Genomic DNA, 27,063 nt, shown 5'->3' with positions numbered 1-27,063 from the left:
AGCAAATATATTTCCATAAACTACACATAAAAATCAAGCTCTTTGTATTTTAATATAGCTGTTCCACCCACATTAAGAAATGCTGAGCGATTCCAGATATAGAAAGAATGCTAACTTAAAACGTGCTGGACCAACAATACCCATATTCTGCAGATATTAAGTACATTTCACCATAATTAAGCCATGTTTAGTAATGAGCTTCCAAAGTTTGTCACAGTAATCAGCACTACTATTACGTTAAAGGAAACAGAAACCCTTTATAATCCCTGAAAACAGTTCCATTAATAGTGCCATATTTAATTCTTTACATTAATCTATTACAGTCTATCAATTTTGTCTTAACATTATCAGCATATCCAAATCTAATTTAATTCTCTCAAAATTTTACCATCCAAATCTCACTATTTTAAGAAAAGGAAATCATAGAATTTTTTTTGGGGGGGAGGCTAATTTTAATCATATCATTACATTTGAGATACTTGCATTAAGAATATCCATATTAGCAACCTGATATGCTGGTGAACCTAATACTTTCTGAGGAAGTCCTTTAATTGTAATTTCCATGAGGACCTAAGGAAAGATAAAAGGTTTTACTATAGGTTAGCCATAAAAACAGCACTTTACTTAATAAAAATCTAGTAGTACTTACAGCATTTTTAATTTAATAGTTTGTTATAACATTCACTAAATACATCCTCATTAGTTCAAAAACTTCAAATAATGTATATACATTAACGTGAATACATTTGCATTAATTTTAAAAAGTTCAAATACAGAAATACACAAAATAAAATGATAAAGTCCTTGTTGCCAGGGATAGTCAATGTGATCAGCTTTGAGTTTATCTTTCTAGACCATATAAATTTCCACATATATAAATATACCAAGGAACACTAACTTCCTGGGCTGGCTGCCATATTCTTTTATACCATTAGGAATATTATACTGTGAGATACGATGGAACTGACCTTCTTCATCTGATTGTTTGTACTGAGTATTCACATCAATATTTGTAGACATTCTTAACTGCTGTATGAATGTGTAGTTTATGCAAACATTTTTCTATTAATGCCCTTTAAGGCTGTTTCTATCCTTTTATACTACAAAAAGAAATTCTTCAATGAATTATGTACTCACTAGTGCCTGAAGCAAATTATTTGTAAGGATTGCTAACTAGGAGCTGTGTCTAAGACACACTTCTCAAATGTGACAGAGCTTACCAAACTGCTGTCCAAAAATATTACTATACTGATATTGACCTGGACTATATAAAGTGACATAATATGACAAAAAGGGTTGTGTTAGTGAAAACATGCATTCACATATACTCATTTGAAGCAGACACTAATGAGAATGAACAGCATTTGTTAACTCATTTTGTTACTGGCCCACAGTGCTCTGCATGTATCGACTCATTTAGTGATCAACACTGTGTTTTCTCTTTACAAAGAGATTAAGAGTAAATTGCCCAACAGCACTCAGCTAATAAATAATTAGCCTGACATTCAACCTAGTCAGCTCCAGAGCTCTTGCTACTTAACCACTATGCCCTATTGCCATGATACACACTGTCACAGTACTCTGGAAACAGACTTAGAACTTATACAAGGAAGGGTGTAGTTTCCTTCATCTGCAGCTTATTTTGGGAGACTCATTACTATAAAAAGTATACCTAATTAGCTTTTCCTTTCTCTACTATATAGGATAAAAAAGATGTTTAATACCAAAGTCACTGTGTTGGTTAAAAAGGCATTCATTTAAAACAAAAAGTCCCACAGATTACCAGATTTTCAAAACAATGTACAAAATAGCAATCAGTGGAGTTTAGCAATCTTACCATAAAATTAGTATTCATCTGAGTCGCTTCAGTTCAAGTTTCATATCCTTCACTCCATTTTCTGTGTAGCTTATATTTTTTTTATCATACTGGAAAATTTTTACAGTTGCCGTCATAGCCATTTACTTTATTAAGGTTTCTAATGACTCTAAAGTCAATGAATATCATTTATTACTGGGCCAGACTGCTGATAAATACTTGAATGTTTTCCTAATACCTGATCTGTGCAAGAATCTTCAACAGAAAATTCAATTTCAGAGGGTTTTTTAAACTCCAAAATATAGGTATTATACTTACCAGTGTTTTCGATACAGGAAATACTTCTGATTTCACTATGGCTTCCAAAGATTTTAATAAAAGGGTCAAAACTTCAGAACCTGGTCTCTCTTTTTTGTTACCTATAAACAAGCAAAAAGAATGGTGTACTTTTAAACATACAAGTACTTTTAGGGGTAAAAATATACACTTAAGAGCTATGAGAATTTTTTACTAAATCAAGAAAGTGCTTTGTTAAAAAGTAGGTCTAGAAGATATGTTTCAAAAAGATTTTAAAATAAATTTTATATATGCAAGCCAAACAATTCATCGAGTGCTATTAAGTCATTGAATCAGTATTACAGTACTTACCTGATTCAACAACTGACTTCACCAAGCTAATTAGCTCCTTCCAAATAGCACTGACAACTGCATCTGTCAAAAAAAAGTAACAAAATAGATATGACTAAAGGCACCCCCTTTCATCCTTATACTAAAGAAATAAATTGAGCAATAATTTAGAATATAATTCTCCTTGTAATCAGTTTATAAAACCATATCACTTCATTGTTAAAGAAATGTGTTTTTTTTAAAGGATTAAAACATGTTAGCACTGTTTTTTAAAAGGACTGTAACATATTAGCACTGGCTCGTGTAACTACAGTTAATTATTTTCTTTTTTTCATCATCTGTTTTTTCTCTATTGAACAACTTTAACTTTTTAGACAAGGAAAAGCAAGGTTCAGAAGGATACCTGAAAACTACTAGAAAAAAACTACCCAGCCAGTTAAATAGCAAACTATTTTATTTTATGAAATTTCTCCTCCTCATTTGATAAGCTATATAGATCATGGGAGTTTGGGTGTAGATGTTAGTGCAATAGAGCCTGGATTGAATCACAGCTCCACCATTTACTGTGACTTTGCACAAGTTATTTACTTCTCTGCACAACGGAATTTCCTTATCTGTAAAACTAACAGGAGATTACTATGGGCATTAAATGAATTATATGTAGAGCTCTTGCAGCACAATCCAGCCAAAAAGTGGCACCATATAAATATTTGCTATTTTATTTGCTTTTTAAACAATTTTTAAAAACTCTTAAAATATTTACCAGAAGCATCTTTTCCAACTGCAACAAAGCTATCATGAACAGCAGTGATAAGTGTATTTGCATATTTGGAAAAAAAAGAAGAGCTGCTGATTAACGGATGTTCAAGTGGCTCTAAAAGAGGGAGGATAAGAGACAATTATGCAAAACCAACGCTTTATGAAATCAATTTCTCAGTATAAAATTTTAGGTGGTCTGACATGTTTTGTATTAAAGACATACTTATTTCATACAGAATTACACAATATATTGGCTATGGGGAAGATAACACCTCTCCTCAACCCAATAAACTATGTTCTGAACTATTTTAATAACTGAAATATTTTTAAAACAAATACCTAAGTTCAATACAAGTTTGTTTTGCTTAGCAAAATTCAAAACTTCTGGACCCAGCAAAAAATGAAGTAACATTTCAAGTCCTAAAAGCTGAATTGAGGGGATTGTGGCCATTCCACTAAAATTCGAACTCAAGTTCATCCGAGTAGTTACAGAGGCTCCATATGGGGAAGCACCTTTAAAACAAACAAATGAGAAGGTAAGTTACGTAAGCTTACATTAGGTATCGAAACGATTACAGTTTTTAAATTCTTTCAATAAAATATACCTTTAAAAGTAAATAGTGTGTTTCTCAAAAGTTGAAAGTTTTTCTTTAAAACCCACAAGAGTTCCAATTAATCCTAATTAGGTTAGGAGTAAGATTAGTGTCACACACCATTAAAGTGAATGTAATTCTCAGGCATTAATACATACCCTGAATTACTAATATGCGGGAATTCCTGAAACTTAAATATAAAAATATGGCTCAGAACAGCCAATAAAATAACAGAAAATACTTTTCTGTCAATGGTATACATACTAAGCCATATTTCTTACATCTGTTAAAATCTGTTGTCTTTAAGAATAGCTTGAAGATTCTGGATCTGAAACAAATAAAACTGTCTGTAATGTACCTTAAACAACGTACCGGGAAAATGTTGATCTTTTCCAACTACAACAATGCAATTATAGCAGTAACATTAACACACACAGAAAACAGACTATCAATAACATATAAGGAACTGACAGGAAAGACAAAATTATGAAGTGCTTCATTTTATGTAAATAACACTGAGCAAAGCCTTCACTCCAAGAACTTTTTTAAAAAAAATAAAAAACAAGTATGTCTCTTACCTTTGTTTATAGGGGTCATAGGACTTAAGCCTGGAGAAATAGCTATACGAGATGAACTGCCCTGAAGTGAAGTATTACAATCAACGTTTATTGTGCTTTGAATTAGAGGCACACAAACCTATTAGGGTAATAAAAGAAAGTATCTGTAAACTGCATAATTTTTGTTTTTTTAGTCTTGCATTATATAGTTAAATTTCTTTAAGCAGTTTAAATTCTTTTAATATGTTCAATTTTATTGGCTTTTTCAATGCATAAGCGAAAACTGAAATCTGGAAAAGTGCAAGTTGTTACTGCTGTGTTTCCTTGAAAGTAAGACCTGAAGAACATAGGCCTTAGCACGATTTTTCAGGATGACATCCCCTGAACATAAGCCCTAATGCGTCTTTTGGAGCAAAAATTAATATAAGACCCGGTCTTATTTTTGGGGAAACACAGTATAACAGTATTTGCCCTACATGCATACTATCTACCAATTTCAGTTCTAAATTCCAGATGGAAAATTATACACATAATTTTTGCAAGAAAAATTTACCCGAGTTTTAATGCTATTGGTAGACAGACTCACTGTAAACTTTTTAAAAACACACTCAAAAATATGAACTAGGACAACTTCAAATTCATTTCTAAGATCATTTTAGTACCAGTCAAATCTAGCCAATGAATAAATTATGCCAATAAATTTCACACAACTGGGTAAGATTAGCATAATAGGACCTTATAATGGTAGAATTTGAAATAATTATGATCCCGATTATACATTACTATCAATGTACTATTTCAATTAGTTCATATTCTATCAAGTTTAAAAGCCTTAATATATTCAAAATTCAAAATTTAAAAAGAACTTGCTAAAAAAAATTCAAGTATATTTAAAGCCCCCCCTTTCCAAGAATACACTCAGTGCTTATCAGTTATTCAAACAGACTAGAAGGCAAGGACTAAGGACTACACCAGAAAGTAAAATGTATTCCAAGATGCAAGATAAGCAATAAAGAAATAAAAAAGGCAAAAAGTTATCAGAGCTGTCCATTTTTACTTAACTGTAAAAAAATTCAGAAACCAAGGATGGATTAATTGCAAAAACAAGGAGGTATAGATAAGATTAAGCCTTACAGATAAATGCCAACAAGGATGTAAAAATCCAAAGGAATTTGTAAACTCAGTTTTAACAGCATTGAAAAGCCATGATAGGATTGAAATGATTATAAAAAATACAAAAAATAAGAATTAATTCAATTTTGTTATCTATCCAGTGTAGCACTTGACTTCTATTTCAATTACATTCTAGGCCCTGTTAAATGCCTTTTTAGGAATCTTTCATAATGTCTCTCAAGTAAGAATAGATATTTGAGAGCTTGCTTTTTGAAAAGACGTTAGAGGCTCCTTTTCAGACAACTGGAGACTATCCTTTAAGGGAAATGAACTCAAATTCTATGCCAGGAGAAAAAAAAATGATTTTTTATATATTGTGGCCTGCTAACACAGCAAAAATAACAATGAAATATTAGACTTAAGAATATATTTGTTAAAGTATTATAATCAACACTTGTAATGTTACCTGTTCAAAATTAGCAGGAAGATGAGGTCCAAGTCTCATTAGTAAATACCACCAGACTTCTAGTTTTGTTAGCGCTAGAGCTTCTGTTCTTACATGGATGGAACTCAAAGGCTGCATTAACAATTTCAGTCTTTTCGCACTACATAGTATTTCTTTAAAAAAATGAAATAGGCACCCAGGTTAAAACATTTCAGAGCTAAAGATCAAATTTTAAGAATGAGTGTGCAATAGTCTTGTTTTATCATAGCAAGAGAATAGATTTAAAATTTTTTTTTTCTTTTTAAATCACCAGCTCTTGCCATTCCATCCAAAATTTCCACGTGACAAACTCCAGTACAGCTAGACCACAACACTTCAGAAGGTAACAACAAAAAAAAAATTAAGTGATATTTATTAAATGCTGTGTACCAGGGGTGATTTTCCCATAAAAATTAAATCCAATTCTTTGAACAAAATATTTGTATCAAAAGCGTGTATTACATGTGAGACTGGGGAGATATTAAAAAAACAGTCTGTGCTCAAGTAACCTATCAAACCTTGACAGATTTTTGAAACATCTAAGCCATGTATTTGGTGAAACGACATTCAACATTTCTTACAACTATTTTGCCACTTCACTTTCAATCAACCTTTCTGTAAGAAAATAAAGTTAGACCACTGTGGAAACAAATTCTCTAATCCTTTTTGAACTCCTACTTATGATTGGATCTCCACAATAAAATCCCTATTGCAAGATTGCCAATTGCCATACAATAATTCATTCTTAGTTACAAGACCTGCTTTCACTCAGGATAGTAACGGGTGCCCAATTTTGACTTCTTATCTAGTCTCTTCTTTAGCCATTCTACCCAATGAAATTTAAGTGGCAGTGTATACAGAGTTTCTGGAATGCTCATGATAGATAGTTGGCTCAGCTAGGAAGAAGTTCACTTCTGCTCTTCTACCTTCCCTCCTTTCCGTAGTCTGCAACTAAGGCACACCGAAGATGACAGAAAGATAGGCATCTGATTCTTTAATGACTCTGTGGATCCAGTCACAGGCTCTATAGCTCTGGACTTAATCTTCTGTAAGCCACTCCTCTTTTATGCTTTAACACTCAACCATATATAATTCCAACAGATTTAGTCCTGAACATTGCTTATAGTTCATAAGCAACAACAGCACAACAACAAAGGGGACTTTCCAATTAAAACTGGTGCCTGGCAATGCACTTTATCAGTATTTTCAATAAAATTATAGTTAATGCAAATAATCACCTTATAAAACACATTAAAAAGAGGAAGAGATTAATGATCTCTGACAGGGGAAAATGAAATCAACATTACTTAACAGACTGGTAAATATACAGTGTCAATTATACCTAAGATTAATTACCCAGTTAAGTAGGTACTAATACTGACCCACTTTGGGGCCAAATACTCTTTCTTGTGTATCTACCAAATACCTCCAGGGAATAATAGGAGGCTATGATTAAAGTAAATCAAAAGGAATCACTTCTATATATTAATGTTAACTCACTATTATTAGGTACAGTTCCAAAGGTCCTGAAAGAAAAAAGTTCTACAGTCACTGATATTTTTATTCCATAACAATCACAATTGTTTCCTATCATCTATTGGCTATGTGACCCTGAATAAATTATTTAATTTATCCAAAACCATAATAAAACCATCTCAGGTCTACTGTGATGATTAAATGAGATAAAGTGCTCCACCAAGTGTTGGCACATTCTAAGAAAGCCACAAATGTTATTGTGTCACTTTGTGGTTTTTTTTAAATACCTTAAATTTTGTATCTGTGATTTTCAGTAATGCCTAGCCTTTGAATTGTGTTTTTATCTATAAATTTATTCCGTTGGAAAAAAGATATTAAATAACAAGGTTAAGTTTCAATATAAAGTAAACTAATCTGAAAAGCTTTTCTCATCTTGCTTAAATAAAAGTCATTTTAAAAAAATCAAAATTCTAAAATGTCACTTACCAGGATTTAAAGCAAAATTATCTATTAAACTCTTCCAAGCAATAAAAGCTATTTTTTTAATTATGGGTGCTCCACTACGAAATCCCAGTTCTTCCAGCTGTAATAGAGAATTGATGAAACTGCCACTTCGATGCAAGGTCTAAAAAGGAAAATCATTAAAAAGTTATTCACCTGCCTGAAATAATACATACAACAGAATTATCATTCATTGGTCTAATTCAATTTTAGCTATGTAAAGTCTTAGGAATTTAAAATTTCAAAAAATATTCCGTATGAATTCTGTATACACATCCAACATTCAAGATTACAAAATAGAAAGCTCCATGAAGCAAATACGTAACGCTGAACATTTCTAAACAGAAAATTAGGAAAGTAAGATAAATCCCAAATTTAACCAATATAATACCAAAAAGTGTATCTATATAAAAAAATAGAATATTAAAGAAAAAATAAGAAATATTGAACCCTAAAACTAATAAAAACAGTATTTTCAAATATACTGAAAGAAGCAGGAAAAATGGTTAAGGGGAAAATGGATAAATGACAGGTAAACATGAATCCCAAGAGGAAAAGTGCATAGAAAGATAAAATATTAACAGTCGTAAGTGGCTATAAACCACATATAATCTGAATATAAATAGTAACAAACAAAAAAACCCGTGGCTTAGAAAAATCACAGTGAAGCCACAAGATAGCTACTAAAAACTAGAGCTAATAAAATCAATCCAACAATGTTGCAGCATACAAGATCAACACACAAAAATCAGTTGTGTCTCTACACATCTGCAACAATCTGAAAAGGAAGTTAGGAAAGCAATTCCATTAACAATAGCACCTAAAATTACTAAAGAGATAAATCTAATCAAGGAGGAGAAAGATTTGTGCAATAAAAGCTATAAAGCATTGCTGAAAGAAATTTAAAGAGACCTAAATAAGTAGTAAACTATTCCATGTTGATGGGTAGAAAGATTTATTATCATTAAAAGGTCAATATTACCCAAAGCAATGTACAGATTCAACACAATCTCTCTCAAAATTCCAACAGCCTTTTCACAGAAAAGTCAATCCTCAAATTCAATATGGAATTGCAAAGAGCTCCAAATAGCCAAAACAATTTTGAGAAAAAAAAACACCATAAAATAAAGGCGGAGGACTCACACTTGACTTCCAAACTTACTACAGAACTACAGTAATTAAAACATATGGTAGTGGTATAAGGACAAATAGAATAATGGAATAGAAGCCTTAAAAGTAAACCCTTGTATATACTGTCAACTGGTGTTTTACAAGGGTGCCAAGACCATTCAATAAGGGAAACACAGTCTATTCAACAAACGGTGTTAGGAAAATTGAATATTCACATGAAAAAAAAATGCTGGACCCTTCCTTGCCCTATATACAAAAACAAACTCAAAATGGATCAAAGATCAGAAGTTATGAACTGAAACTTATAAAATTCCTAGAGAAAACATGGAAAATTCATGACACTGGATTTGGCAACAACTCTTGGATATGACACTAAAAGCACAGGCAACAACAACAAAAATTTATCTGATGTATATTGTATTTCATCAAAATTAACTTTTGTACATCCAACAATACAATCAAAAAAGCGAAGAGAAAAAAAAGCAAAGACAATCTACACTATGGGAAACATACTTGCAAATCATGTATCTGATAAAGGATCGATGTGGTGCATGACTGTGTATTGTTGATTCACTAACACTGATCTCATGGCCAACAGCATTCTAATTCATGCCTGGACAATGCTTATCTAACACTCATCTTTTCTCCATAAGGCACATCAGTCTTCCTGTACTATGGAAACATAGACGGCACTTCAGCACTACACTTAGGGGCCATTAAAAATCACCAAGAAAAAACACAAAATGTCAAAAACGTGGCAAAAACGTGAATCATGAATAGGACATTTGTTAAAAGGACATTGAGAGCTGAAACAAAAACGCAGAGCATAACCTTACTCAATGTCAGCTGGCAACATATATACTGGGGAACTCTCAAATTTTTTTGCCACTCTACATGTTTGTTATACACACTAGCAATAACTTTAGGAAATTATATAGCACAAGTATTTATGTTCAGTTTACAAATAAATTTTAGTGAGCAGGTGAATAGCACGACGAATGAGAATCGACTATACTATGTAGAATTAAGAAATGAAAGGGTGTGGCATGTAACACTGTGATCTGCTCTTTAACTGTGGACTTACCTTCCCAAGAAGTTTGACAAACAAAGGCCATAATTTTAAAACGTAAGTCTCATTTTTACTCATAAATAGCTTTTGGAGCTCTGAAAGTAATTTCTGCAAATAAAAGCAAAAATATTTACCAAAAGGACTCTTGAAAAGAAAAAAAAATATCATCAAATTGGCTGATTGTCTCAGCCAAAAAATGTTTACCCAAGTAATACCCAATGTTTTATTAGGGAAACTTGCATGCATATAGCAAAGCTAACAGTTTTATAATAAACGTCCAAATATGAATACCATTAATTGATATTTTACCATGTTTCCCCGAAAATAAGACCTAGCTAGACCATCAGCTCTAATGCGTCTTTTGGAGCAAAAATTAATATAAGACCCGGTCTTATTATATGTTATATAAGACCCGACTAGTAATAAAATAAGACCGGGTCTTACGTTAATTTTTGCTCTAAAAGACGCATTAGAGCTGATGGTCCGGCTAGGTCTTACTTTCAGGGAAACACAGCACTATGCTTATCTTATCACATATCTGGCCATTCTTCCATCTATCAATCCAGCTTAATTTTTTATCTACCAATATTCATTCCTCTAAAAACTCCAGCATGCATATCATTAAATAGAGTACAAATGAGGTTTTAACTTCTCACTCTAGTTAACTTTAAAAATACATTAATAGCTTCATGGATAACATATCTGAGAAAATTTTAGTTCAAATTTGTAAAGAATTTTACATGTGCTCTTAAACAATAAACTTACCAGAGTTAAAAAAAAAACTTACAAAGACAAGGAAGACACTTTATTAGACGCCAAATATGATCATGGAGTAATTTTAAAAAATGAGCAAACAAAACCCCAGGATTTAGAATCTGGAAGGCTCCTGTGCTGCCTGCATTACTACGGTATCCCCTGGTTTCCCTGCTCCTATTCAATCCCCTCTAGTCTTCTCTCGATATAGCCAGAGGGATCCCTTTAAAACCAGTGTCAGTACATAATCACTCCTGGCCTCAAAATCTTCAGATATGGTTTTCAATGTAACACAAGTGAAAACCAAATGCCTTACAATGACCCCCAAGGCTCTATATGATTTGGCCCTGCTTCTCTGAAATCATCTCCTACTCCCCTCACCCTCATTATCATACTGCCCAGTGTTCACTGAACATAACCATCAGACTGGGGCCCTTTGCTCTCATGGTTCCTCCATATAGCTAACTCCTGCATTGTCTTCAAATCACTATTCAAATATCCCATTTGTTTTTCTTCCCTGACCACCTCACCCTTCCTCTCCAATGGCACACTCCTTCCAGTCCCTGCTGTTCTCCATAACCCTCATGACTTAGTATACTATGTACTTCATTATCTCCCCCATTAGAAAATAAGCCCCACAAGTTCTCTTTGTTAATATACACTGGTATGGTCAGTGTCTAAAACAATACCCAGAATATAACAGGTGTTAGATAAACATTTATTATAAGAACAAAGGCTGAAAACCTAAAGCCCAATGACTTTAGGAAAATATGCACAGTAGATGCACTTATGTACATTAAATTTATATCTATTGGGATTATGCTACCATCACCCAGATAGCACTGAACTAGTTAATGCTCCCCTTTTTCCAATAATGCAATCCCTTTCAATCACCATTCATTGGGGATGAAGTAAAATGCCTGGACCATAGTAATACTGAATAGACAGTTTCTCCCCTTATTGCAATGTAGGAACAGTATGCCTACACTAACTTAAGCAATTCTCTGTTTTAATTCAAAGAGGAATTTCCTAGATCATAGTACATTTACTCCAACATGAGCCCTAAGCTTGATGCAGAACATTACAATGCAGTCCCCAAAAATTCCTTACATAAAGTAATACTTACGGTAGTCATAAGCTGCTCCGTGATAGATGCTATTTCTTGTTGTTTCTGAAGCAACAACGGCATTCCCATCTCTAGAGCAGTAGCTCCCCGCAAATGTACCTTTTGGGCTGAATGAACCACTAAAGGTATGACCAGTTTTGCCCACCTAATTGACTCTTCTCCCATTTGAATGGGGGCTTGTTCAATTAACCTGTAATATAAAAATCAATGAATAAATTAGTTTGACTTCACCTTCTATATCTAAACTACCAGGAAAATAAGCAACACACAGAAGTATGCATAGTTTAATCCGTTTACTTTAGAACATATATATGTATATATACACATATATATACATATATACGTGCAAAAAATATCTAATTTTTAGATTTATGTACTGTTTTTACAAATTTTTAAAATAACATATTTTGTCTTCATATTGAAATTTCTAAATACTATTCATTTTATACAATTAAATTCAATGTTCTCATAGGAAAGGACAGCCAGAAAACTGTGATATGATGCGTATCAATCAGGGCATCAAAACACTAAATGGTTAAAGCAAAGAGCCAACTACTAAAGAAAACTTTAAAACAGAGGTAAGACAAAGCATATCAATAAATAGTTTGTGTGTTAGCATGTCCATTACAAAGAACAGAAATGGGCAGGAAGAAGGTAGGGGATTTTCTCATTCTCCCATCTGCTGCTAAGCACTGTCGATAACTTCTTAAATACCCCCTTACAGCTCGCCGGGGAGTCTACGTTATTTTTTAAACTCTTGCAAAAGCTGTAACAAAAACAATTTTTAAAACCAGAACTGTGTTAGTAGGAGCGGCCTAACCAAGACTTTATTTTTTAAGACTAACTCAGTAAAAATAAGCAAAGAAACCTACTAACTAATGCACATGGACTTCCTTCTTCCTGTTACCTTTTCTCTTGAGACTCTTAGTCTAGAAGACTTTTCCTTGTTTTAATGTCTAACTCAAATTTAAGTCCCAAAAGTCCACCCATTGAAGTAAATTCTAAATTTACTGACACTATTCTTCCAACGTGCACAGCATCCAAATTCATACCTTATGATAACATTTAATGCTTCATAATCAACAACAGCAGAACGCATCTCTCCTTTATTAAATATTACTTCTAATGAATCAATAATATTGGATACCTAAAAGACAGAATCAAATAAATACAAATCAAGTAAGCCTGAACTTTTTAAATGGTGTACAGTTAAGAAGACATATATAAAAAACTGTACTCACTGCTTTGCCAACAACTTCAGTGGGAAATGTCTGCTTCGATATCACCCAAAGTGCCCTGGTACGTACATTTTTGTCTGAACTCTTAACAATATCACTCAATTTTGAAAGCAGTTCTTGAATGTTTGTCTCTGAAAAACAAGCAGCTTTAATAATGCAAAACAGTTTACATCCTTTAAAATCTCAAACATAAAAATAGAGAAACATACTATATTCTTTATTGCAAAAAATTAAATGCATATCCAGAGATAAAGACCAATATCAAACTTCTTCCCAAAACACAGAAATAGCTAAGAGGGGAAGGTATATTGAGAGAAAACAGATAGTAGGCTACAAATCAGATATTTTGTGCAACTAAAGCAATTTTACAGGTCTCGATAATAGGTTTGAACATACAAGACAATTTTGGGCAAGATATTATGAACTCTACATCTCTGCTCCAAAACGAACTCTTACCTTTGTTGCTAACATTTATATATATATAAAAGAACAAAAGAAAAAAAGATGGTAACAACTTTCTGACATCTTTAGTTTCTATTCCCAATTTCTCCTCTCTAAAGATCACCTCTCTAGGTCCTTTACTAACTAGAGTAACAATTAAGATTAGTTGAAAACTTATGAACTATCATGTCCTGTGTTTTCCTTATTGCTTTTAGTTCCAAACCATCCCACTTACCACTACGAAAAGAACTTTTTAATTCAGCATACTCCTTAGTGCATATGCTTAAATGACCATCTAAATTATTAACTTCCAAAGCAAATGTTTTACAAAGTTCAGTTTTCATAGCAATTATTTTTAAATAGACTCATTTTCTTTTAAAGCAAATTTTATAATTAAAGTTAGAGCAATGCCTAAGAAAAAGAAATTTTCCAACGATGGTAATCTAAATATTTCTCATAAGCAAATCCTAACCCATTATGAATCTAATAGAAGTAACAGTACTTTTAACAATATCAAAAGTTTATACTTACAAACTCCTAAAAATATTAAGTCAAACTACCTGATAATCCTGTGGCAATTTTGGGATTATACAAGCAAAACCCCAATGCTTGTAGAGCAGCACAACTGAGCTCTGAGTTTTTACTGGAAATGTGAGTCTACAAAAAAAAAATAAAAATCACATTTGTTACAAATGAGTAGATTGTGACTCAACTTTAAGAGCAAAATTTGATTAAAAAACAAAATTACATTTCAATATAATCAATGAACATATCTTTGAAAGTAGATAAAATAAAGTAGGAGTAAGAGAAGGAGGCCATGTACCTAGCTTAGCAAAAGAAGAGGGAAACTAGATAGAGATCAACTAAATAAAGAACATTTTTCTTAAAAGATACAGAACATCTCCACAGATCTGAAAACAAAGAAAAAGCAGCCAGTGGAAGATGCTAAAGACACTAGACAGGAAATAAATAGGAGAAAAGCCCTTCCAAAAGGTAAGCAAAAGACTCAAACACAAAAGCTAACAAACTAGCATTAGAGTAGAGTGACACTGCTAAGATAGAGAGGGAAGGGGTTGAAATGTAACATTATTAAGTATCTAAAGTGCTAGGAGCTTTAAACATCTTTTTTTTTTGGTGGAAAGATGCAAATTTAGTCAGAATGCCGGCATTCTGTGAGTATGGTAGACACCTGTCCAAAATCCATTCCCCACATTACCTAAATCTTAAAAAAAAAAAAAATCCCTGCTTCATAGACAGGAATATTTGAATTCATGCCCATCTGGAATTCAAAGCCCAATCCATTTATGTATGTAAAAGCTATAAAATCCTAAACCTGTCAAAGATAATCCTGCTATATCCCCCAACACCATGTTACTTGTCATCTTGTGTCTTTCTTGGTACCACTTCCCATTCCAGTGATTTATGTTCAAATCCCCTCATTTCTCTTAATCAGGTATCCAAGGGGTCCTCGGCTATTTGTTACTCTTGAGCAGGAAGAATAAATGTTAGTAGTCAAAAATATAAACAGGCACTTCGCTAGGGAACCCCTTTTATAATTAATCAAACAAAAACCAAACTCTGGAGTATAATGGATATTCAGTCAGTCAGTTCAGACAAGCATAAACAGTCTTAAACACTTAAAGACTTTGAAAGTTACTACTATTGCGTGGATAATAGCTAGCATGTCTGTGATCAACTTTTATTAAAAATGTATTGCCTAGGAGTGTTTAACTGGTCTTTTCTCAAAAATGCTGCGGTTTTATAGAAACAATACTAACAGAATTCTAAACAGCAACACAGAAATGTTATATTTTACCTAGTATGTATGGTTCCTGTTCTTAAGGAATTCAAATATTCAAGGAATTCAATGCTTAGCAATTCACACAGAAAGCTTGTTGATTATCCTATCACTAATCACCCAGGTGCTTCTAAACAGTTAAATTTGCAGGGAGTCAAAAGTTATACGTGGATTTTTGACTTCGTGGGGGAGGTGAGGGTCCATGCCTCTAACCCCTGCATTGTTCAAATGTCAACTGTAATTATTCATCAGGCATTTTATCTACAAACTCTACTAACAAACAGTGCAATTTGACTCAAAATGCATGCAATTGAGTTCCTGATCCTATACTCTGTCAAATACTAAATACAGAGGGTGCCAAAAAAATGTATACATATTTTAAGAAAGGAAAACACTACTAATTGTAATACTCAATATATACCAATAACAAAAGATGAATACAAGTCACGTTTGACTTCTGCAGTTACAAGAGGTGCTCCAAGTGGTTACCATCAGCGTCCAGACACTTCTGATTACGGCGAACTACTGCTTGAGCATAGATAACATCTCTTAAACTGTGTATACATTTTTTTGGCACCCCCGCTATATGAAGATGCATGTCTTCATCGCATCAACTACAGTCAGGCGCTTAACGACAGGATTATACATCCTGAGAAATGTGTCGTTAGGCGATTTCATTGTGCAAACATCAGAGTACACTCACACAAATCTAGATGGTATAGCCTATTGCTCCTAAGCTACAAGGCTGTACAACATGTTACCTTTATGAAACACAAAGTTAAATCAAGCACAAGAGTAGATGATGTAATCAAGAGACGCTGTAAGGGCAAGAGCTGTGAGGCTGCTGCTGGCTTAACATGGTGGCATAATGCTTTACAGGAGGCTTTAAATAAGGAGAAAGACTCCACTCTAAAATAACAATCTAGTATAGTAAATACATAAACCAGTAACAGTCATTTGTTACCATTATCGAGTAGCTGTATGTGCTATACTTTTATACGAGTGGCAATGCAGGTTTGTTTACACCAGCATCACCACAAATACGTGAGTAATGTGTTGAGCTGTAATGTTATGAGGGCTATGATGTCACTAGGCCATAGGAATTTTTCAGCTCCATTATAATCATACGGGGCCACTGTTACACATTCGGTCAAGTCCAAGCTGCTCACCAAAACATTGTTATGAAGAGCATGATTATACTGCTGGAATGCAGAACATGAGAATGAAGAAAAATAGAATAAACAATACCATTAATACTATTTAATACTACTGTCTTGAACTACTTACTATACAGTAAAGTCTCTGTTTACATGATCAAAAAGCACTGATGAGTGTAACAGGAATACTTAAGGGCAGACAGTTCCTCCAATGCCTCAATATTTAGCCAGGAATCATGATAAAATGTGTATCTTGATAAATTACTTCTGTTTAAAAGCACAAAAACAGGATAATAAAAATAAGAACTCAAAGGGACTTTGGAGATTGAGTTCAACCTCTTCATTCTACAAACAAGAAAATTAAAAGTGCTAAGGAAGGTCACAAAGCCACCGCTCAAGTGAGGACAAGAACATAGGTTCTCAGTTTGAGGTTAAACTACGCCACCTTCCTACAAACAAGCAAAGAAGCTTAATAACGGTTTTTTAACCAGGCAAGAGTAGCAAAAACTGAGAGAGTGAAGATTTAAAAATGAATGTTACCCACAGAATATATCAAAGACAAAATTAAATTAAGAGCAAAGGTATTGGATTCAAACCGCCACGGGCAACTTTAGGCAATTACACCAATCTCTTCAGCAAAGAGAGATTAAAGAGTAATCTCATAAGGACATGCAGGATGAGTTGAGAAGAAAAAATGTTAAGGTAATTGAGAAAAACTGATACACTGTTTAAGTTTCAAATAGTATTAGGTTCCCATAAAAGTAACTGCGATGTTTGCAGTTATTTTCAACCTTTTAAACCGCAATTATTTTTGCACCAACCTAATACTATAATAATCCTATTATTTTATTTTAGGTTCGAAACTTTCATGAGTAAACTGGTAAAAAAAACTTTTTTCCCACAAGTATAAAACTATTTAATAAACAACAGAGATACATACCTTTAACACATTGTTTAGCTGATGGAGTTTTTTCTCAATTTCTGCAATGACTTCTTTTCCATCTTCTCCGGTAATACGACTTAAAAGCAGAAAGAACATAAATTTATGCAAACAGCAGACGAGAAAAAGTATCATCACTCCCTAAAATACCTGCACAATCTTTTTTAAAGTGTATGTTCCAATCTTGGCAAGTTAACTACCCAGTGCTTAAAAAATAGTTAAGAATATATAGGACCTATAACTCAATATACATCTGAAGCAAAAAAAAAAAAAAAAAAAATCCTCAGAATGCCTTTTGCATCCACAGGGCACACGTTTCCTTAGTTTCACTCTGTGAAGAGGGACCAGAGAAAGAAACCTATATCCCCTAGTTACAAATTTACTACGTTTTTTATCATTTTGTACCACTTGTTATCCTATCAATCCTAGCAATGTCCCGGTAACTGCAGAAAACTCAGTGTTTTCAGGGGAGAAAAAAAATATCACGAAGCACTCACAAATAAAATAAAACTCGGGTTATTGCTATTTTTTAAAAAAAAAAAAAACTGGACGATGTTGCCACAGTGTGCCAATACACAGGCGACTTGCACAGAAAGCCATCCCTGCAGCCCGCCCACTCCCACCCAAACTCTACCCCTTCCACCGCACAGCAGAGAAGCCGGCTTCCTCCTTCCCCACGACGCCCGAGGCACCGCAGCAGCCGCAGGCAGGCCCGTCGCTGAGCAGCGCCCACCCGCAGCCCGCGCACAGGCCCGCGACCCCCGGGCGCTCCCAGCTGCCAGACTTGCAGCACACGCCCACGTTGCGGGTGCCGCACCCTACGCAGCCCCCCCGCCAGAACGCACCCCAGCTCCACCCCCCGAGGCCCTCACCTGGTCAGAGTCAGGTAGGCGTCGGTCTGCTCCTCGTGGGCGGCGGAAGGGTCTTCCAAAGTCTCCAAGAGCGGCGCGAGGGGGCTCTGCCCCGGGGCCGTCATGTCGGCCACCCTGAGGCACGGACCGGAAGAGGGGAAGAGCCAATGACCGACGAAACCGCCCCGCGGCGGCCCAGCGGGATGCGGGGTCCCCGATCCCCGCGCCCGCCCCGGCTTCATCGCCCCACCGACCACAGCCAGCCCCCGGCGCACGCACCCAACGCCCTAACCTCCTCCTACGCCCCGCAACACGCACCCAGGCCCACGCCGCGCTCCGGCGCAGGCCGTCTCCCGCCACCACTTTCCCGGGCAGCTTTCAACAGGGGGAGGAGACCGGCGTGGGGCGGGAGGAGCCGGGAGAACCGGGCGTCTGGCCGCGAGGGGGCAGAGGTGGCGCCAGACGGAAGGCTCCCCGCAGCCTAGCACAGGGGGCCGATACTTACCCGCACGGATGAAGAGCAGAACTGCGTCCTCTTCGCCGCCGCCTGGCAGCACCCGGACGCAGCCAGAGCTCCGCTTCCCCGGCCGGGCCTGTTTACTCACGCGTGCAGCCCGCTCCCTGCTCGGCCAAGATGGCGGCGGGGGCGGGCCCAGGAGCGCGCGGGAGGAGGCAGGCCTGGCAGCCGAGGCTCGAGCACATCCAACAGGCAGCCGCGCGCGGAACTCATCGATCGCCTCCGCTTCCCGCCCGCCGCCCAGGGCTGCCGCTCAGGCCGCACGTGGAGGGAGGAGGCGTCCTGGCCTAGAGTTAACCGAGGAAGGGCTTGAAATTCAAATACTGTGAAGGAGTCGCCCAAGTTCACCCGACTAAATTTAGCGGATCTCCAGACCGTTTTCAAACTCCAAGTCCAGTGCTTGTTGAAGTATTAGCCACAAATCATTTCTCCCGAGGAGACAGGAACTGCGCTGTGACGTTTGATGGAGAGCTGCGTCCGGATTGGCCTAGATAACAGCCCTAGTTCGGTGTGGCCTTAGCAAATCAAGCAACCTTTCTATGCCTCAGTTTCCTCCTTGGTAACGTAGGGATAATACTGGTACCTAGGTCCCGTGAAAGTGAAGTAAGAAAAGGTAGGAGAGGCCAATAACCTCTCAAGTACACATAACAATGGCCTGGGGGTATTCACGATTAAACTTTGGATTACTGGGCCCCACCCTTAGACATTGTGATTCAATAGATTGAGTAGCTCCTCCCAAAGATCTATTAGGTTGGTGCAAAAGTAATTGCGGTTTAAAAAAGGTTAAAAAGGGCAAAAACCGCAATTACTTTTGCACCAACCTCATACATTCAATTAGGCCCCGGGAGGTGAAGGGTGGGACTGGGTTGGGACTTCCCACTGGGACAAACTGCTGTAAACCCTGAAGGAAAGTCAGTTCTTACTATCAATATGCTGCTCCCCTTTTCGTAGGTGTTGGAAGGCTCAACACAGCACACAGGACTGTATCCACTTTAAACCAGGTGTCTAAGGCCCAGCAGCAACTGGTCCGTACGCTCTGGCCTCAGGGACCCCTGGCACCCGGCTTGAGTGTCCGCTTACCCACACACAGTACACCTGTCAGCTCCAGAGTTCAGGGCTGTGTTTTGCTCTTTCACTGTGTTATCTGCACCTGGCAAAGTGTCTGCTAACCCAGCACTGGATACATGACATATTTCTTAAAAGAAAAAACCAAGGACGAGAGGGAAGGAAACATGCAAGTTCTTGTGAGCCAAGTTATGGACGTTCCCGGGTGCTGCTGCAGCGCTTAAGGTGTATGTTTGGCATGAGGAAGCCTGCATGTGGCCACCATCATTTCCAACCTTACCCCCACTAAAGCCGGTTTCTGAACAGTCTGTCAGGATCTCTAACTTTTCTCTGTCTTTGAAGGTCTATGTTTTTCCTTGTGTTTAGCACATTAATTCAAATTTTCAAGTGTGATGAAAGAGTCAACTAAAATCGTACCTTTTTCTGAAATCCTTCCCTCTACTCTAGCCTCATAGAGAATTAATTGCTTATCATAGAGAATGATAAGCAATAGATTCCTCATAGAGAATCGATGCTGACATAGCTCTTTGTACACAAATCTGTTAAAAAGAATATCTCATTAATTTATTACTGTTTGGTTATATACCGCTACCCCTACAGTGGCAGCGTTGAAGGTTAGCCTGAGGGGAATTAGTTACAGCCACAATCTCATTCAGTGCCCCTCCCTGTTCTTTGGTGTTTTCTCAAAGTGCTAAGAGATCTAAATTGCTAAAAGAATAGTCGAGACATAATCCACTGCCCTACACCAGACCCTTCTCCATACCTTTCCAACCAGATAGCTACTCCCAAACTTCTCTTTTATAGAAATTCTGGAGCCGCCACCACCATGTACTTGCAATAACTTCATAGTATCTGGCACTCAATAAATATATTTTGAATTAATTTGTTCACATATTATTTCATCCATCTTTTCATCTATTCGTTTAACTAATACACAATTTCTATCTTCTTTGCCTTGCCAAATCTTATATCTCTTTTTCTCCTCAGAACATTTTCAAGAGGAAAAGCCTTACACCTTCAATCCAATGCTCCTTTCTAACTTCCCCATTCTTGTCTTTAACCACATATCAAATATCACAGCAAATATAAACTTATAATCATATGTCTAGCAATGACTCCTTTCTCCTATTTGTCCCCTAATAGTCCTAATGAGTCTTCCTACCTAATAATTCTTGGATCACTCCACTCAGTATCTACCTAGAATCCCAATTTATAGCCTAAATGTATCATTTCAAGATTATAACGTGTTTTTTTTAAACTGCTTTGTATTGAGTGCTAGATGCTTTATATACATTATCTCATTTATTCCTCACAAAGGCTCTAAGATGAAGTACTTTTCCAGGATTACAAATAAGCACGTGAAGCTTAAAGAGTAAAATAGAGAACTTTAATATAGTCATGTGTAACTCCAAAACTAATCTATTTAGCTGTCTTCATTTATCAATGTTCATGAGCTCTACCACGCATAAAGCACTGTAGTGGTATAGTTTTCATGGTATATTTACTCTTGAACATTGTAAAAAAAAATCAGTATAAAGAGTCCTATGGATGCTCGCCACCTAAAGGACTCCTATAATAATTCATTTAGTAAAATAGAGTGTCCGTCGCAATCCAAATTACTGGACTTAATGCAGTGAACCCAGCTTCGAAGTCAGATACATGAGGATTCAAGTACTGGCTCTGCCACTGTGCGACTTAAAATCTTTCAGAAAAATGCTTAGCTTCACCATGTCTGCATCGATAAAATGAGAAGAAAAGCACCAGCATCAAAGTTCGGTAAAGGGTAATTATTATTACCCAGTGCCTAACACAAATCCTGGCACATAGTAAGTCTTTAAAAAATGTTTGTTACATGAATGAATCAATAAATTATAATAATTGAAAATCTCAAATCTTTTTCTTAAATATATGAATTAGTTTAATGTTTGTCATTTTTAAATTGTGGAGTATAAGGGTTCTGAGAGACATTTGTACCATTACCCAACATGATAACTAGTTTACTAGATTTAAAGAAAAACCATACTTTCAGGTCTTTTTAGCTTTTTAATTCTGTATTGCTAAAAGATTCCATGATGGGCTTCTCAATAATTAATAGATCGGAAAAAATGTTTTTAAAGATTATTTCATCCCATCACTAGTCCACATACAATAAATATACACAGCTAATAATAACATGCCCTAAGACTAACATGAAATCTGCTACCCTTACATTCAGACCTACTCCACAGTGTTATCAAATTATATTAACTAAATATTAACTAATTGTATTAACTTAGTGTTAACTAAGAGGTGCTTTAATCCTTTAACAGACCTTTGGTCTTATCTGAACAAGAGAGTTTCACTCTTTCCACCTAGCTATGTAGAGTTCCTACCATTAATGACTAAGCTAACTCATTTTTAGATGAGAAAAATGAGATCTTTCAAGTTCAACTGAAAAGAGGGAGACAACATAGTGTAATGGCTAAAGCTGGAGCCTGATTGGTAAGGTTTGAATCCTGACTCTACAACTTCTTAACTCTATGACTGGAAAGTTATTCAACCTCTTCTGTCTCAGTTTCCTTTTCTGTAAAATGGGAATTATTGCACTTACCTCATAGGCTTGTGATGGATATGTAAGTCAATACATGGAAATTGCTTAAATAATGAGTGAGTGCATGTTATAAATATTCAGAAAATGTTAGCCATGGAAACATTGAATTCTCAGGTTCAACTAAAACAATATGTTATAAAACCATGAATGGTTTTTAAAAATGTCAAATTTTCATTGAAATAAGCTTCCTAGCCCACATTAAAAATATGAGGCTACAGGGGCAGCCAGTTAGCTCAGTTGGTTAGAACGCAGTACTCTTAACAAGGTTGCGAGTTCGATTTCCACATGGGCCACTGTGAGCTGTGCCCTCCACTACTAGATTGAAACAACTACTTGACTTGGAGCTGATGGGCCCTGAAAAAACACACGTAATATAAAATAAAGAGTTTTTTTAAAAAATGAGACTACAGCCAATCAGCAGTAATTTAATGCTATATTTCTCAAAGTGTAGTTCCAGGAACATTGCACCAGAATCAAAAGGGAGCTTCTTTATATGCAAATATCTGGGTTATACCTCTCAGACCTACTGAACCAGAAGTCCTAGGGTAAGCCCAGTAATCTGCAATTTTAATATGTACCCTGAATGATTTGTTTCAGTACCAAAGTTTGAGATTCCTACTGTGTGCAAGGCACAAATTTTCTTTAATCTCCATAGGATAGCTCTTAAACTATTAATTTTATTCAAAATTGAAACACAAATATCCATTTTTGAAAGAACCCACCTATGTATTGCAGAAATTCTTTGCCTGTATATCAAAACATATTCATGGAGAGAGAAACAAAAGTCTTTTTATGGCCAAATAATATTCAATCGAATGGATATACCACATTTTTGTTTTTCCATTTATCAGTTGATGAATATTTTAAGTTTTAAATCCCAGCCTATCAATTATGTCTCAATTTTTAAAAACCCTGGTCTAGAGTTAAATTAAGAGCTATAGTTAAAGAATTTCCTAATCTTTAGCGATATAGCCATGATCTTGTTTTATTTATCAGACTTGTGAAACTTGGTTCATGGTTGTGGAGTACGTATGTCCCTCTCCCTTTTAATGTTGCAGGTACTTCTAGCTTTACTTGTTTGTCTCACTGCTGTTCAATGTGTTATCCAAACTAGTAAATGTTTTCACACCGCCACTGCACTAACAGTGATTTATGATTCAAAGACAAAAACTAAATTTAGATAAAGTCACAATGATCAATGTGCACATTGAAAACCATTATCTCCACAAAGGAAACTTCATGTTTAAGAACAATCAACAACAGTGGTTGAAGATCTGGACTTGTGGTCTCTGTTGCAACTTTGGTTGAACGAGGACCAAAAGAGAGGACTGAGAATGAAACAGTCCCCACAAATGTTGAAAAACACTGCTTATTAAGAAGACATGACAACAAGTAACCATGAGAACGGGTCTTAATCCTGTTCAATTGATCAACAACTCAGAGAACACAATTTTAAAAGCCAACTCATTAGCATCAGCTCATCACTTCCGAAAGTCAGCCAATAGGATATGAACGCACTCCAGCAGACATAAGCATGGAGGGCCAAACAATCAACAATGGACTAACTACACTTGAACTGATGACATTAATTCATGTATGCCTGTGAAAATCTGCCAATCCTCACAGTCCTATAAAAAAAAAAATCCCTTTCTATAGTAAACAATGAATTCAACATTATTTGTTTACATCAGCTATTGAGTGTTGGTCTTACCATTTGACAATATAACCTGTTTTTAAAGGATACAGGTGAAGCATTTAGAGGAAAACACATGATGCCTGCAACTTAAGATGGTTCAGAAATGTTCATTTATATGAAAGACAGAGATAAAGCAAATATGGCAAAAATAGTAACAGTATTTTGTTAGTAAATGTAGGTGAAAGTTCATTATAGGAGTCTATAACTTTTCTGTGAGTTTAAACTGCTTTTCAAAATTAAAAAACATGAACAAGAATGGTGACATAAGCAAGATGGTGGAACAGGAAGCTCCAGGCCCTTGTTCCCCCACGGAGATGCTGACTTAATAACATTATAGGTGCCAAAATGGCCTTTGTGAGAATTCCAGAAACCAGTTAAGAGGTTGCAGCACACGAGGTGAGTGCAAAGTCAAGTAGAGACCCATGGAAGCAGGTAGGAAAGTTTCTCCCATTTGCTGGTCCTAGCCTTCGTCCTCCCCAGCACAGCACCACACCAGCTATCAGAAGAAAACTGCCAACTCCCAGCTTCTCCCTTGTGAGGAAAAGAGAAGATGGAATGTACATCTAATGTTCCGGTTTTGCAGAGGGCTGCCCGAAGGGTTGGTCTGGATTACTCAGAATACTGATGGGAACGAAGGGAAGTGTACTTTGAATGCCATGTTGGGGGCAGCGGAGAACCCTGGCCAGCACCACAACGTGTTGTAGCACCAGAGAGACTGCAGTACTGCAGACAGACACAAGGAGGAGAAAGAGATTATGGGCTCCTGAGATAAAGCAAGGTAAATCTCTTTAACTGGGAAATTACATCCACAAACCTGGAGAAGAGGAATCCCCAGAAAAGGTTTGAGTAGTCCCCAGAATTTCTAGCCAAGTTGATTGGTTTTCAAATGCCTAAATCTCAACAAATGAGGGTAAGGCATACAAAGAATCAGAGAAACATGGCCAAAACAGAGGAACAACAACAATAAAAAGAGAATAGCCTAAACAATTTTGAAAAATAAGCAGGAATTTGCAAACTTTCTATTTTTAAAGTTGTTATAAAGCTACAGTAATCAAGAGAATGTAGTATTGACATAAAGATAGACCTATAGATCAATGGAACAGAATAGAGATAAGAAATAGACCTACACATATATGGTCAATTGAATTTCCACGAAGATGCTTATGCAAAAAGATGCTGAAAAGGATACTTTAAAAAAAAAAGTGATGCTAGAACAATTGGATATCTATATGAAAAAAGAAAGAAAAGAAAAAAATGACAGTAATTGATCTAAATATCAAAATAAAACCTATGAAATTTTTGGAAGAACACATTGGAGAAAATAGTACTAACTTTGGAAATGGGTAAATGTTTCTTAAATAGAACTTTTAAAAAATACAAACTTTATTAAAACTTTAAATAAAGTTTATTAAACTTTATTATAACTTAAAACACTTGCTCTTCAAAAAACACTGTTAAGAGAATAAAAGAATGGTCTGATAGAAATATTTGCAAAACATATCCATCAAAGTCCTTTTATCCAGAACAAAGAACTCTTACAATTGAATAATAAAAAGACAATAAAATTTTTAAATGGGCAAAAGATTTGAACAGACACTTTACCAGAAAAGGTATATGGGTCGCAAATAAGCACATTAAAAGATGATCAACATTGTTTCCCTTTAGGTAAATGCAAATTAATACCACTAGATATATTTTTGAATGGGTAACATTTTTAAAATTTACCACACAAAGTTTTGATGAGGATATGACCAGCAAGAATTTTTATTCATTGTTGGTGGGAATACAAAATGGCAGGCATTTTAGAATATAGTAGGCAGGTTCTTAAAAAGTTAAATATAAATTTACCATACAACCCTGTAATTTCCATCCTAAGAATTTACCTAAGAGAAATGAAAATATCTGTCAACAGACAGACTTGTACGTGAATGTTTATAACAGCATTGTTCATAATAGCCTAAAACTGGAAAAAGCACATGTCCATCAACTGAAGAATACTAACAAATTGTGGTATGCAACGAAATATACTCAACAATAAAAAGGAATGATACAAGCCTCATCATGAATGCATATGAAAAGAATTGTGCTAAGTGGAAGAAGCCAGTCACAAAAGAATAAAGAAGATGCCATTTATATTAAGTTCTAGGGAAGAGAACTGTAGTGATAAAAAGAAAAAGTTCAGTTATTGTCAGGGTCCAAGGGACAGCAGGAGAGGATTGACTGCAAAGAGGCAGAAAGTCACAATTTGAGGAGACAGAAATAGTCTACATGTATCATGTTTATGGTCGTGGTTATACAAATGTGTACATTTATGAAAGCTCATTGAATTGTATACACATTTTGTAAATCACATTTTATGTACAATATATCATGATACAGCTGATGAGCATACATAAGTAAAATTAAGGTAGAGAGGAGTGTGTATAATATGCTACAAAAAAAAGTGGAGTGGGGAAGGGAAAAAAGGTAATATATATGTGCATTTATGTAGACTGTCTTTTGAAGGATATCAAGACACTGAAAATAATAGCTCCTGAGGAGTAAGTAGCTATGAGTAGATGGAAAACTGGGATAGGAGAAAATATTCATAATACATCATCTGTAAATTCTTTGCAAATATGTAAGTTTTGTAAATATGAGCAGGTAAACTAGCCAAAAATTAAATGGAAAGAAAAGAAAATCTAGTTGATTAGATGAATAGGTAGATAAGTAGATGATCAGTTGTGCTAAAGATACTGCTGTTTAAGCAGAGAACAGTTGTTGCT

At 35.6% G+C, this 27,063-nt stretch overlaps 1 protein-coding gene across 3 annotated transcripts in view; it reads right to left on the bottom strand.

Moving 5' to 3' along the window:
- The window catches only part of RIF1 (replication timing regulatory factor 1), a 54,290-nt gene extending 34,910 nt beyond the window's left edge, over positions 1-19,380 (bottom strand). For 2 of the 3 annotated variants that reach the window (XM_081052075.1, XM_081052077.1), the window contains exons 1-16: positions 18,936-19,380; positions 18,452-18,565; positions 17,580-17,658; positions 14,245-14,341; positions 13,247-13,374; positions 13,058-13,152; positions 12,006-12,195; positions 10,142-10,234; positions 7,912-8,050; positions 5,932-6,083; positions 4,374-4,491; positions 3,542-3,715; positions 3,207-3,317; positions 2,465-2,527; positions 2,135-2,235; positions 484-570 (exon numbers count right to left, since the gene is read on the bottom strand). In XM_081052075.1, the coding sequence (XP_080908201.1) occupies positions 484-570; positions 2,135-2,235; positions 2,465-2,527; positions 3,207-3,317; positions 3,542-3,715; positions 4,374-4,491; positions 5,932-6,083; positions 7,912-8,050; positions 10,142-10,234; positions 12,006-12,195; positions 13,058-13,152; positions 13,247-13,374; positions 14,245-14,341; positions 17,580-17,658; positions 18,452-18,555 (1,731 nt within the window). In that variant the 5' untranslated portion in view covers positions 18,556-18,565; positions 18,936-19,380. The remainder of the gene's footprint in view (positions 1-483; positions 571-2,134; positions 2,236-2,464; positions 2,528-3,206; positions 3,318-3,541; positions 3,716-4,373; positions 4,492-5,931; positions 6,084-7,911; positions 8,051-10,141; positions 10,235-12,005; positions 12,196-13,057; positions 13,153-13,246; positions 13,375-14,244; positions 14,342-17,579; positions 17,659-18,451; positions 18,566-18,935) is intronic. The other variant, XM_081052076.1, reaches the window with a different exon arrangement.
- Between the last annotated feature and the right edge of the window lie 7,683 nt (positions 19,381-27,063).

This window comes from Rhinolophus hipposideros, assembly GCF_964194185.1.
Source record: "Rhinolophus hipposideros genome assembly, chromosome: 6".
Taxonomy (NCBI): domain Eukaryota; kingdom Metazoa; phylum Chordata; class Mammalia; order Chiroptera; family Rhinolophidae; genus Rhinolophus; species Rhinolophus hipposideros.
This window is presented reverse-complemented; position numbering and strand designations above follow the sequence as displayed.